This window comes from Salvelinus namaycush, chromosome 7 (assembly GCF_016432855.1).
Source record: "Salvelinus namaycush isolate Seneca chromosome 7, SaNama_1.0, whole genome shotgun sequence".
In the NCBI taxonomy this organism is placed as follows: domain Eukaryota; kingdom Metazoa; phylum Chordata; class Actinopteri; order Salmoniformes; family Salmonidae; genus Salvelinus; species Salvelinus namaycush.
In genome coordinates, this window is record NC_052313.1 from 10,028,825 (window position 1) to 10,043,824 (window position 15,000).

General features: G+C 44.5%; 1 protein-coding gene across 1 annotated transcript in view; it reads left to right on the forward strand.

Moving 5' to 3' along the window:
- Positions 1-15,000, forward strand: part of LOC120050588 (contactin-associated protein-like 2) — a gene marked incomplete at its 5' end in the record, with an annotated part of 135,778 nt that overhangs the window by 10,565 nt on the left and 110,213 nt on the right. Inside the window, 3 exons of the mRNA XM_038997183.1 lie at positions 1-2; positions 6,955-7,098; positions 7,360-7,618. The exon at positions 1-2 is cut by the window's left edge and continues 183 nt beyond it. Coding sequence (XP_038853111.1) covers positions 1-2; positions 6,955-7,098; positions 7,360-7,618 — 405 coding nt within the window. The remainder of the gene's footprint in view (positions 3-6,954; positions 7,099-7,359; positions 7,619-15,000) is intronic.

Here is a 15,000-nt window from a genome sequence, read left to right on the forward strand (position 1 = left end):
AGGTGAGGAGCTAAAGAAACACACACACACACACACACACACACACACACACACACACACACACACACACACACACACACACACACACACACACACACACATACACACGCCTGTACTGTACATACAGTACACTAAAGAAAAGTATCAACTCAACATGCAACAATTTCTAAGATTTTACTGAGTTATAGTTCGTACAAGGAAATCAGTCAATATCAATAAATTCATTAGGCCCTAATCTACAGATTTCACCTGTTGGTCACAGATACCTTATAAAAAAGGTAGGGGCGTGGCTCAGAAACCCAGTCAGTACCTGGTGTGACCACCGTTTGCCTCCTGCAGCACGACACATCTCCTTCCACCACATCTCAATTAGTGACATGTCTGGTGAGTATACAGGCCATGGAAGAACTGGAACATTTTCAGCTTCCAGGAATTGTGTACAGATCCTTGCGACATTAGCATGCTGAAACATGAGGTGATGGTGGATGAATGGCATGACAATGGGCCTCAGGATCGGTACGGTATGTCTGTGCATTAAAATTGCCATCCATAAAATGGAACTGTGTTTGTTGTCTGTAGCTTATGCCTGCCCATAACCCCACCGTCAACATGCCACTCTGTTCACAACGTTGACATCAGCAAACCGCTCGTCCACACAACGCCATACACCCTGTCTACCATCTGCCCGGTACAGTTGAAACCGGGGTTCATCGGTGAAGAGCATACTTCTCCAGCGTGCCAGTGGCCATTGAAGGTGAGCATTTCCCCACTGAAGTCGGTTATGACGCTGAACTGCAGTCAGCTCAAGACCCTGGTGAGGACGATGAGCAAGCAGAGGAGCTTTCCTGATACGGTTTCTGACAGTTTGTGCAGAAATTCTTCAGTTGTGCAAACCCACAGTTTCATCAGCCGTCCGGGTGGCTGGTCTCACGATACCGCAGGTGAAGAAGATGTGGAGGTCCTGGGCTGGCGTGGCTACCGTGGCCTGCGGTTGTGAGGCCTGTTGGACGTACTGCCAAATTCTCTAAAACAACGTTGGAGGCGGCTTATGGTAGAGAAATTGACATTCAATTCTCTGGCAACAGCTCTGATGGACATTCCTGCAGTCAGCATGCCAATTGCACGCTCCCTCAAAACCTGAGACATCTGTGACATTGTGTTGTGTGACAAAACTGCACATTTTAGAGTGGCTTTTATTGTCCCCAGCACAAGGTGCACCTGCTCTTGATATGCCACACCTGTCAGCTGGATGGATTATCTTGGCAAAGGAACAATGCTCACTAACAGGGATGTAAACACATTTGTGCACAAAATTTGAGAGAAATAAGCTTTTCTATTTCAGCTCATGAAACATAGGACAAACACTTGATATTTTTTCCGGTGTACTTGCATTCACACGCACAGCATTGTTCCACTGCTTCAGATTCCTCTACAGAGTGTCTCTCAGTATTTCCCTCCCTCCCTCCCTCCCTCCCTCCCTCCCTCCCTCCCTCTAGACCTATAACAGGCATTGTATAGCACTAATTAACACTCTGTCCTGAGAGCACAGCCATCAACTCACCTCCCTCCCCCTTCCTCCCCCTAGTTCCTCTGTCTCACCTCCGACTCACCCTATTAACACCCTCCTCCGCTTGTCAGTGTCATGTCTCCTCTCCTCTCTTCTGCTTTCTCTCTTCCCTTCTACTTTCTACAGTATTCTATTTTCTTATTTTTTTCATCTCTCTCTCTCCATTGTTCTCTCTCTCTCTATATATATATATCTTTCTCTCTCTCTCTATATATATATATATATATATATATATATATATATCTTTCCTTTTTCCTACATACGTCAGCTATAATTGCCAGTATTTGCTGTTAGATTTGATACCAGAAGAGATTAGATAGTGGAGTTACACTCATCAGGACTAATCCATACAGTGTATTCGTAAAGTATTCAGACCTCTTCACTTTTTCCACATTTTGTTACGTTACAGCCTTATTCTAAAATGGATTTAAAAAATGTTTTCCCTCATCAATCTACACACAATAGCCCATAATGACAAAGCAAAAACAGTTTTTATAAAAATAAAAATAAATTAAACTGAAATATCACGTTTACATAAGTATTCAGACCCTTTACTCAGTACTTTGTTGAAGCACCTTTGGCAGTGATTACAGCCTCAATTCTTCTTGGGTATGACGCTACAAGCTTGGCACACCTGTATTTAGGGAGTTTTTGGGGAGTTTCTCCCATTCTTCTCTGCAGATCCTCTCAAGCTCTGACAGGTTGGATGAGGAACGTTGCTGCATAGCTATTTTCAGGTCTCTCCAGAGATGTTCGATCGGGTTCAAGTCCGGGCTCTGGCTGGGCCACTCAAGGACATTCATAGACTTGTCCCAAAGCCACTCCTGCGTTGCCTTGGCTGTGTGCTTAGGGTCATTGTCCTGTTGGAAGGTGAACCTTCGCCCCAGTCTGAGGTCCTGAGCGCTCTGGAGCAGGTTTTCATCAAGGATCTCTCTGTGATTTGCTCCATTCATCTTTCCCTTGATTCTGACTAGTCTCCCAGTCCCCGCCGCTGAAAAATATCCCCACAGCATGATGCAGCCACCACCATGTTTCACCGTAGGGATGGTGCCAGGTTTCCTCCAGACGTGACGCTTGGCATTCAGGGCAAAGAGTTCAATCTTGGTTTCATCCAGCATGAGAAACTTGTTTCTCATGGTCTGAGAGTCCTTTAGATGTCTTTTGGCAAACTCCAAGCGGGCTGTCATGTGCCTTTTACTGAGGAGTGGCTTCCATCTGGCCACTCGGCCATAAAGGCCTGATTAGTGGAGTGCTGCAGAGATGGAAGGTTCTCCCATCTCTACACTGGAACTCTAGACCTCTAGACCTCTCAGACTAACCTAGGTCTCGGACCTCTACGGACAATTCCTTCTACCTCATGGCTTGTTTTTTGCACTGACATGCACTGTCAACTGTGGGACCTTATATAGACAGGTATGTGCCTTTCCAAATCATGTCCAATCAATTGAATGTACCATCAGTGGACTCCAATCAAGTTGTAGAATTATCTCAAGGATGATCAATGGAAACCGGATGCACCTGAGCTCAATTTCAAGTCTCATAGGGTCTGAATACTTATGTAATAAGGTATTTAATTTGTTTTTTAATTGCAAAAAATTCTAAAAACCTGTTCTCGTGTTTGTGTTTGCCAGTATGGGGTATTGTGTGTAGATTGCTGAGGATTTTTTTATGTGTCAATTTTATAATAAGACAAAATGTGGAAAAAGTGAGTTGGTCTGAATAGTTTCAGAATGCAGTCTATGTAAGGGATAATCAACGAGGGGCTGTGTGTTCTGTGGAAAATAATGAACAATGTAGAAGGTGTGTTCCACGACGCGCTAGTGGATTCAAACTGACCTTCCACAGCTTTATGTTCCAGAGAATGCCTAGAGCCCTGAGTTGATTATCCCTTTCATACCATGGCTATAATTTAACACATTTGCCACTAGAAATGTGTTAATTTGCCAGTAGAAATGTGTTCAGCATCCACTGACGTAACTAGATAGCAACAGTAGTTGCCGTGGTAACCAAACAAAGACTTGCTAGTTCAGCGAACCAAACCATCAGTCCTAGCTGGCTATTATGAAAATCGAATTCAACAATACCAATACTGTTGTCAATTCGACTTTTGCTTTCAAAAGCAGCTCAAACAAAACTTGCTTATAATATACAATTAATGATGGATGTTAATGCAATGAAACAGTACCGCACACTAATACCACTTATAACACCAAATAGATTTTTAAATACTCAAGAAACATCATACGAAAATACAGTGATTGTATGTGTGTGTATGTGTAACGTAAACTCACCCCATTCCGTACAAATGTGCGCAACCGCGACATTCAAACGGGGCTACAAAGAAAACTAATGGGACTGTAGCGACTGTGTTGACATCAAAATCTGGGGTGTGAACTACTTTTCTATTCAAGCGTTGATTGACATGGTAATGGCTCTATAGTGTTGGAGAAAAGTTGAAAAAGCTGACCCTCCGTTACATCTTGACGTGTCAGCCCGTAACGTGTCGTAACGTACAGCCCACATAAAGCAACTATTTCTGTCTTACAATCTCTCTCCACCAGGTGTAGCACTTCTCTCATCGTTTAAAAACAAGAAAGGGACAGTGACGGGGGTAAGGGGGGGATACCTAGTCATTTTTTGCGTCATCACTGTGAGCGATCATTACTTTCAAAGCCGCTGTTTACTTCTGAAGATCACTTTAGCACCGCCCTAAAAACCAGATTCAAATTCGACACAAACCTTCAAATAGTTATGTAATGACACAACTCTTTATAGTGTTTTTTTTTTACATTTTAGAGGCGATAAGGTGATAAGTTGGACAGATCGAGTGAAAAAAAGCATTTTTCCCACACATCTCCTCTCCTTCTCACTATCACGCATTAGTTTCGCTTCCCCACCCGCCATTTTTAAAAAGACCCGAAGGAGCTCATTGCCTTCTTGAATTACGCAGAAACGGGCAGCGTGGAGGTCATGTCATTGATTTTGTTGGAAAGGGGAGAAATTGTGCTTTACAATGGTATTGACATTACAGCTGTTTAAAGCCTGGATTCCCTTGGTATGCCTGTTTAAAGCCTGGGTTCCCTTGTTGTGTCTGTTTAAAGCCTGGATTCCCTTGGTGTGTCTGTTTAAAGCCTGGATTCCCTTGGTGTGTCTGTTTAAAGCCTGGATTCCCTTGGTGTGTCTGTTTAAAGCCTGGATTCCCTTGGTGTGTCTGTTTAAAGCCTGGATTCCCTTGGTGTGTCTGTTTAAAGCCTGGATTCCCTTGGTGTGTCTGTTTAAAGCCTGGATTCCCTTGGTGTGTCTGTTTAAAGCCTGGATTCCCTTGGTGTGTCTGTTTAAAGCCTGGATTCCCTTGGTGTGTCTGTTTAAAGCCTGGATTCCCTTATACATTCTTGGCTTTAACTTCTCTGGGATAGTTGGGACGCTAGCACCCCAACCCCCCCCTCACTGATTAGCATCGCGTCACAATGAAAAAGGAAAATCTAAATATCATTAAATCACAAGTCCAAGACACCAAATGAAAGATACAGATCTTGTGAATAAAGCCACCATTTCAGATTTTTTAAATGTTTTACAGGGAAGACAAAATATGTAAATCTATTAGCTAACCACGTTAGCAAAAGACACCATTTTTCTTTGTCCACCATTTTTTCTCTCCACCAGTAGCTATCACCAATTCGGCCAAATAAAGATATTGATAGCCACTAACCAAGAAAAAACCTCATCAGATGACAGTCTGATAACATATTTATTGTATAGGATAGGTTTTGTTAGAAAAATGTGCATATTTCAGGTAGAAATCATAGTTTACAATTGCACCCACCATCACAACTCGACTAGAATAAATACAGAGAGCAACGTGTATTACCTAATTACTAATCATAAAACATTTCTTAAAAATACACAGCTCACAGCAATGGAAAGACACAGATCTTGTGAATTCAGACAATATTTCAGATGTTCTAAGTGTTTTACAGCGAAAACACAATAAATCGTTATATTAGCATACCACATATGCAAACGTTACCCGAGCATTGATTCAAGCCAAAGAGAGCGATATCGTTATCATCGCCAAAATATATTAATTTTTTCACTAACCTTCTCAGAATTCTTCCGATGACACTCCTGTAACATCATATTACAACATACATATAGAGTTTGTTCGAAAATGTGCATATTTAGCCACAAAAAAACGTGGTTATACAATGAGAATAGTAGCCAACCTGGGCTGAAAATGTCGGGCGCCATTTTGGACAGTGATCTAGCGTAATGAATAACTAATCATAAACTTTACTAAAAAATATAGGGTGGACAGCAATCGAAAGACAAATTAGTTCTTAATGCAATCGCTGAATTACATTTCTAAAATTATCCTTACTGTGCAATACAGGGTTCGCCAAGCGAAGCTACACAAAACAAAATGGCGGCTTATGCGTTTGACATTTTTCAACAGAATAACGATTTATCATCAAAAATAGTTCTTACTATGAGCTGATCTTCAATCAGAATCTTGGGCAATGTATCCTTTCTCCGGTCTAATCGTCTTTTGGTCGAAAGATGTCCTCTTGTCCTGTCGAAATGGCCACTAACGTTCGACCGGTACTGGAAACGTGCCCAGCGCTTCAAAGTGCATCACAAAGAAATGCCTCAAAATCGCACTAAACGGATATAAATTGCTATAAAACGGTTTAAATTAACTACCTTATGATGTCTTTAACACCTATAACGAATAAAAACATGACCGGCGATATATAAGTGGCTAAAAAAAAGCTTGGAAGGAGGCCAGTCCGACGACCACTCTGCGTCGAGCGCACTGTTGAAAAGGACGTTCTTTCCGCTCCAGGGTCTATTTATAGAGCCCGGATTGCGCAATCCACTCCATTCAAAATCTCCCCGCTTACTGACATCTAGAGGAAGGCGTAGGCAGTGTTTGTAGCATCATAGCATTCACAGGGACTTATGAACTGACCTGGGAGCAGGGGCCAAGATTTCTGAAATCTCACTCCCTGGCAGGAAAAGTGCTGTAGAATGAGTTCTGTTTCACTCAGAGACATAATTCCAACGGTTATAGAAACTAGAGAGTGTTTTCTATCCAATAATAACAATAATATGCATATTGTACGAGCAAGAATTGAGTACTAGGCAGTTTAATTTGGAGACCAATTTTCCCTAAGTCGAAACAGCACCCCCTATATCCCAGAGAAGTTAATGAATTAATGAATATGAGTAGTGAAGCTTCACAGTACACACACTTAACGATGACACATGCAGTAACATTTAGGGAGCACCAAGACATCTTAGCAGATGAGAAAATGATTTTTATGTTGTTCTATCTTAGTTTTTTTATCCCTCTATTTCTCTTTGTCTCACCTCTCTCTCTACTGTAGTTGAGTTTTGGTGGCATGCCCTACAGTGGTAAGCCAGTGGGAGGGGGGATGAAGAACTTCAGAGGCTGTATGGAGAGCATCAACTACAACGGAGACAACATCACTGATCTGGCACGACGCAAGAAGCTAGACACCTCCAGCTTTGTAAGTTACACACACTGTCACTGTCTAGCTCTCGGTTTCTCTCTGCATCTCCATCTAACTCTGTTTCTGCCTCTGTCTCTCTCTTTGTACAATATATTATCAAATTACCTTGTCGAATGTAAGAATTTGTCAAAGCAAACAAACAATTTGATGAATGATTATTTGATAACTAATGATAATCACAAGTAATGATAAGAATCCCCCTCCCTCCCTTTCTCTCTCTCTCTCTCTCTCTCTCTCTCTCTCTCTCTCTTTCCGTAGCGTAATCTGTCATTCTCTTGCATGGAGTCTCACTCCTTCCCAGTTTTCTTCAACGCCACCAGCTTCCTGCAGCTCCCAGGAAGAGCCAATCAGGATGTAGTATCACTTAGATTCCAGTTCCGCACCTGGAACGCCAACGGACTCCTCCTCTTCAGTAACCTTGACGACGGAACGCTTGAGATAGCCCTTGACGACGGGAAGATGGGAGTTCACTTCAACGTGACGCAGACGAAGAACACCAGGATAGCAATATCATCAGGTAGGAGGGACAGGAACACACGCACTGAACCGCACACACACACACACACATTTCTTTTTTATTTAACCTTTATTTAACTAGTCAAGTCAATTAAGAACAAATTCTTATTTACAATGCTGGCCTACCTCGGCCAAACCCGGACGACACTAGGCCAATTGTGCGCCGCCCTATGGGACTCCCAATCACGGCCGTATGTGATACAGCCTGGATTCGAACCAGGGACTGAGATGCTTTAGACCGCTGCGCCACTCAGGATCAATTTAACCAGACACACTGTTCAGTTCTGACAGAGTGAAAAACTAACGGACAACTAGTCAAAGCTCAAACCAAGTTTATTCATCCACTGGGTCAAACAGCTGAAAAGACAAAGACATGGTTCCACCAGCACAGTAGGCGGAGTCTCCTGCTCACACCTCTCAACACTACATCAGTGTTGCTGGGCAGGAAGTTAAGAGACGTGTGTAATAAAGTTGTTCCTTCTCCCTTCGTCTGACCTGACCTGGGCCCACATTCCTCACTAATTCACAGCTATCCAACCTTATCACAGCCAAGTGATTGCCTTCTCCCTTACTTAGTAACTTTTCCAGATCCATACTTCGTATCCATCCTCCATTGACCCCATCATATACATTCCTCACACATGTAACCATTAACTTCTAGTATAGCAAGTATTTCAATCTAGAACCCAACAACACACACATATTTATCCACACACACACACACACGCGCACACGCACACGCACACGCACACGCACACACAGACACACACACACACAGACACACACACACACACACACACACACACACACACACACACACACACACACACACACACACACACACACACACACACACACACACAGACACACTTAACCACAAACACACATACAAACACACTTAACCACACACACACACTTAACCACACACACAGACACACTTAACCACACACACACACACACAGACACACACACACACACACACACACACACACACACACACACACACACACACACACTTAACCACACACACACACTTAACCACACACACATATCCACACACACACACACACACACAAACACAGACACATACACACCTAACCACCCACCCATCAAACACATCTGTGTATATATCTTATCCTGCCATCTCATTAGCGATGATGATTGCCTCTACCAGCTAATGACTAATTAGCAACAATCAGACGGGTACAGCAAGGTCGTTGTCGTGGTTACGCCGCTCATTGTTTTGATGCTGTTGTCAAGGAGGAGACACTGATGATCGCTAATTACATGATTGTGCAGTAAAGTGTGAAAATATGTTTTTTTCCAAGAAAATATACCCCCATCTGCCTTGAGATACTTCCAAACTAAACGCTAGAAACACAAGACTGCAAGGTTAACAAGGACACATAACCTCTTACTTCCATTTTTGATAGACAACATCTCTCTCTTTCTCTCTCTCTCTCTGTTCCATTACACATTGATCCTGCATGTTTTTCTGTGTGTGCGTGTGTATGCGTGTGTGTGTGTGTGTGTGTGTGTGTGTGTGTGTGTGTGTGTGTGTGTGTGTGTGTGTGTGTGTGTGTGTGTGTGTGTGTGTGTGTGTGTGTGTGTGTGTGTGTGTGTGTGTGTGTGTGTGTGTGTGTGTGGTTAGGTGTGTGCATAACAACAAGGAATGCCCCAACTGTTATTTATTATGTATCTCCCTCTCTCCCTCCCTTGCCAACACACACATAGGGATGGGCGGTACCGTATTTTACGATATACCGGTATTGATGCCCGGACTGGTTTTGGTTTTTACTTTACCTTCTATAATGGTATTTAAATGTTTGGTTTGTTAAATGTGATACACCGTGAGTTACATTTTTATAGTTTACTTCGCTACTTGAGTCATCTCTCCGCTCTCTCTCTCTCTCTCTCGCTCTCTCTCCATGCCGCTTTCCACACAGACCTAGCCCCGCCCCCTGTCACTCAAGGAGCGCATTTGTTGTTCCTCGACCACGAGTCACTTGGGTTCAGTCTGCAGGTCACTGCAGCACATGGAGTCACGTGGGTTCAGTCTGCAGGTCACTGCAGCACATGGAGTCACTTGGGTTCAGTCTGCAGGTCACTGTAGCACATGGAGTCACTTGGGTTCAGTCTGCAGGTCACTGCAGCACATGGAGTCACTTGGGTTCAGTCTGCAGGTCACTGTAGCACAAGGAGTCCCTTGGGTTCAGTCTGCAGGTCACTGTAGCACATGGAGTCACGTGGGTTCAGTCTGCAGGTCACTGCAGCACATGGAGTCACTTGGGTTCAGTCTGCAGGTCACTGCAGCACATGGAGTCACCTGGGTTCAGTCTGCAGGTCACTGCAGCACATGGAGTCACTTGGGTTCAGTCTGCAGGTCACTGCAGCACATGGAGTCACTTGGGTTCAGTCTGCAGGTCACTGCAGCACATGGAGTCACTTGGGTTCAGTCTGCAGGTCACTGCAGCACATGGAGTCACTTGGGTTCAGTCTGCAGGTCACTGTAGCACATGGAGTCACTTGGGTTCAGTCTGCAGGTCACTGCAGCACATGGAGTCACCTGGGTTCAGTCTGCAGGTCACTGCAGCACATGGAGTCACTTGGGTTCAGTCTGCAGGTCACTGCAGCACATGGAGTCACTTGGGTTCAGTCTGCAGGTCACTGTAGCACATGGAGTCACTTGGGTTCAGTCTGCAGGTCACTGTAGCACATGGAGTCACTTGGGTTCAGTCTGCAGGTCACTGTAGCACATGGAGTCACTTGGGTTCAGTCTGCAGGTCACTGCAGCACATGGAGTCACTTGGGTTCAGTCTGCAGGTCACTGTAGCACATGGAGTCACTTGGGTTCAGTCTGCAGGTCACTGCAGCACATGGAGTCACTTGGGTTCAGTCTGCAGGTCACTGCAGCACATGGAGTCACTTGGGTTCAGTCTGCAGGTCACTGTAGCACATGGAGTCACGTGGGTTCAGTCTGCAGGTCACTGCAGCACATGGAGTCACTTGGGTTCAGTCTGCAGGTCACTGTAGCACATGGAGTCACTTGGGTACAGTCTGCAGGTCACTGCAGCACATGGAGTCACGTGGGTTCAGTCTGCAGGTCACTGTAGCACATGGAGTCACTTGGGTTCAGTCTGCAGGTCACTGCAGCACATGGAGTCACTTGGGTTCAGTCTGCAGGTCACTGTAGCACATGGAGTCACTTGGGTTCAGTCTGCAGGTCGCTGCAGCACATGGAGTCACTTGGGTTCAGTCTGCAGGTCACTGCAGCACATGGAGTCACTTGGGTTCAGTCTGCAGGTCACTGCAGCACATGGAGTCACTTGGGTTCAGTCTGCAGGTCACTGTAGCACATGGAGTCACTTGGGTTCAGTCTGCAGGTCACTGCAGCACATGGAGTCACTTGGGTTCAGTCTGCAGGTCACTGCAGCACATGGAGTCACTTGGGTTCAGTCTGCAGGTCACTGTAGCACATGGAGTCACTTGGGTTCAGTCTGCAGGTCACTGCAGCACATGGAGTCACTTGGGTTCAGTCTGCAGGTCACTGTAGCACATGGAGTCACTTGGGTTCAGTCTGCAGGTCACTGCAGCACATGGAGTCACTTGGGTTCAGTCTGCAGGTCACTGCAGCACATGGAGTCACTTGGGTTCAGTCTGCAGGTCACTGTAGCACATGGAGTCACGTGGGTTCAGTCTGCAGGTCACTGCAGCACATGGAGTCACTTGGGTTCAGTCTGCAGGTCACTGTAGCACATGGAGTCACTTGGGTACAGTCTGCAGGTCACTGCAGCACATGGAGTCACGTGGGTTCAGTCTGCAGGTCACTGTAGCACATGGAGTCACTTGGGTTCAGTCTGCAGGTCACTGCAGCACATGGAGTCACTTGGGTTCAGTCTGCAGGTCACTGTAGCACATGGAGTCACTTGGGTTCAGTCTGCAGGTCGCTGCAGCACATGGAGTCACTTGGGTTCAGTCTGCAGGTCACTGCAGCACATGGAGTCACTTGGGTTCAGTCTGCAGGTCACTGCAGCACATGGAGTCACTTGGGTTCAGTCTGCAGGTCACTGTAGCACATGGAGTCACTTGGGTTCAGTCTGCAGGTCACTGCAGCACATGGAGTCACTTGGGTTCAGTCTGCAGGTCACTGCAGCACATGGAGTCACTTGGGTTCAGTCTGCAGGTCACTGCAGCACATGCAACATTGTTGATGACAACGATGCTGTTCTCACTTTGCTTCTTCTTTTAATTTAAATCCACTAGTGTTCTATAATTACACAATTAGTTTGTGTTTCTTACATCTGCAAACAGCTAGGTTGTCTTTTCTTAGCAAGTTGGGCGTTGGGAGTCAGATGAAACGTAATTAGCTATACAGCCTGATAATATCAGTGATGGTTTAGAACTAAATCAGCATGTTGTTTGTGCAACAGTACCTTCTAAATCAAAGAGGATTACGTGAAACATGAAAATGTTAGCTACATGAAGTAGCTAACAGAAAAAATTCAACGTAGTGTGAGAGAACAATGACGTATTTACCTGATCTATTTGATATTAATGGTTAACAATTAATATTTAACTAATAGTAAGACATTTCTGTCCTACTTGTGTCTGTGTATTTATGGTCTCCACTCTAGTTCCCTGCAGCTAATCTGGGCGTATGTTCACTAGAGATGGCTTGAGCTGACAAATCAGTTAACCTGTTTGGGGTGCAGCCCGACACCGGTACACTTATGACAACAGCCAGCTCAAAGTGCAGGGCACGAAATTCAAAATATATATTTTTTTAAATATTTAACTTTCACACATTAACAAGTCCAATACAGCATATGAAAGGTACACATCTTGTGAATCAAGCCAACATGTCCGATTTTTAAAATGTTTTACAGGGAAGACACAATATGTAAATCTATTAGCTAACCACGTTAGCAAAAGACACCACTTTTCTTACTCCATCAGTTTTTTACTCCATCAGTAGCTATCACAAATTCGACCAAATAAAGATATAAATAGCCACTAACCAAGAAACAACTTCATCAGATGACAGTCTGATAACATATTTATTGTATAGCATATGTTTTGTTAGAAAAATGTGCATATTTCAGGTATAAATCATAGTTTACATTGCAGCTACAGTCAGAAATTGCACCGAAAGCAGACAGAAAAATTACAGACACCAACGCCAAATAACTAAATACTCATCATAAAACATTTCTGAAAAATACATAGTGTACAGCAATTGAAAGACAGGCATCTTGTGATTCCAGACAATATTTCCGATTTATCAAGTGTTTTACAGCGAAAACACAATATAGCGTTATATTAGCGTAGCCACAATAGCCAGAAACACTTGGGCGCCGACGACCAGTTCACATGCACGACAGATATTAGAAATAGCATCATAAAATGTTTCTTACTTTTGGTGATCTTCCGTCAGAATGTTGGACAAGGTGTCCTTTGTCCAGAACAGTCGTTGTTTGGATCTGGAACGGCAAATTTCCCTCTTGATTTAGCATGGGCACTAGCCAAGTGGCACGGATCTCTCCAACGTCAACAAAGTCAGAGAACGGAACACGGCAAAACTCCCGAAAAAAATTCAATAATCTGATTAAACTATATTGAAAAAACATACTTTACGATGATATGGTCACATGTATCAAATAAAATCTAAACCGGAGATGTTAGTCGTCCATAACGACAGCTAAACAGAAGGCAAATCCATCTCCCCTTTCGCGCGCTCCAGAAACAGGAAATGGACGGTCACGTCATACAAAGAGCTTTAATTCCACCTCAGACCAAGATAAACACGAAATTTCTTCTCTCACCGCCTCTTGACAACCAGGGGAAGGTGTATGAAGTGTACGTAGACTCTTACGTATCATGCCCATGTATAGGCAGGAAGTTGAACAGAGCATCGATTTCTGACATTCCACTTCCTGGTCAGGAAATGTGCTGCAGAATGAGTTCTGTTTCACTCAGAGAAATAATTCAAACGGTTTTAGAAACTAGAGAGTGTTTTCTATCCAATAGTAATAATAATATGCATATTGTACGAGCAAGAATTGAGTACGAGGCCGTTTGAAATGGGCACGATTTAACTGGCTACTCAATACTGCCCCTTGCAGCCATAAGAAGTTAAAGACTGTATTACATTGACAAGAATGTGTTTTACTAGAGATAGCTTAGGAGTAGAACAATCCCTCATTGTCTCAAAATCATCCTTGCATCTGGGAAACTAAGCCAGGGTGGGGTTAAGACAAAAGCCCTGTGCAGATAACGACAGGATGAACCCAGAGTGGCTTATGATGCTCCTTGGTCCACATGGGAGGGGTGGAAACAACCATGACTAAGCATTGTTAGTGTCAGCTGTATATAGTACTCTGCATTTGTGTAAAGGTTAGGTTACTCGGTCCAACGCTCAAGGGTGGGGGGTCGACCAGCCTCGTGAATGCAAAAATTAATCGATATTAAATAAAGATGATTGTTTGAAGAAATGACAAAGTCTCTCTCAATTGATTAGAATATTCCAGATTATAGGGTCACCTAGGAAACACTTATCAACAATCCTCCCCCTGTCAAAATAACTCCTCCCTGGCATGTTCATTCGTTGTCATGACAAACAACACTGTATTCAAAGTGCCCCCTATTATATTCTAACTGTGGAATAATACAATAATCCTTCTATCTCTATGATTCCAACAGTTCACCCAAGTGTTTTGATCTATTTCGCAAGTCAAATCGTAATTGCAACGTTTGGTTAAAAATAAGTCCTAGATTGTTTATCCATATCGTGCAGCCCTACGTGGCAGGGTGGAAATGATCTCAATGAGTGCAGGAAATGCAGAAATTGATGAAAATGCTGAAAATTGTTTTGGTTGAAGTCTAATTGAACAGTATGAAACAATCAGAATGGAGAAAGATTCATTGAAATCACTTAGAATGGATGTATTGCCACCCTCTCACCCTGTCTCCCTCCACCCCTCTCTGTCCCTCTCCCCCTGTCTCCCTCCACCCCTCTGTCCCTCTCCCCCTGTCTCCCTCCACCCCTCTCTGTCCCTCTCACCCTGCCCCCCCCCACAACTCTCTGTCCCTCTCCCCCAGTCTCCCTCCACCCCTCTGTCCCTCTCCCCCTGTCTCCCTCCACCCCTCTCTATCCCTCTCCCCCTGTCTCCCTACACCCCTCTGTCCCTCTCCCCCTGTCTCCCTCCACCCCTCTGTCCCTCTCCCCCTGTCTCCCTCCACCCCTCTGTCCCTCTCCCCCTGTCTCCCTCCACCCCTCTGTCCCTCTCCCCCTGTCTCCCTCCACCCCTCTGTCCCTCTCCCCCTGTCTCCCTCCACCCCTCTGTCCCTCTCTCCCTGTCTCCCTCCACCCCTCTGTCCCTCTCC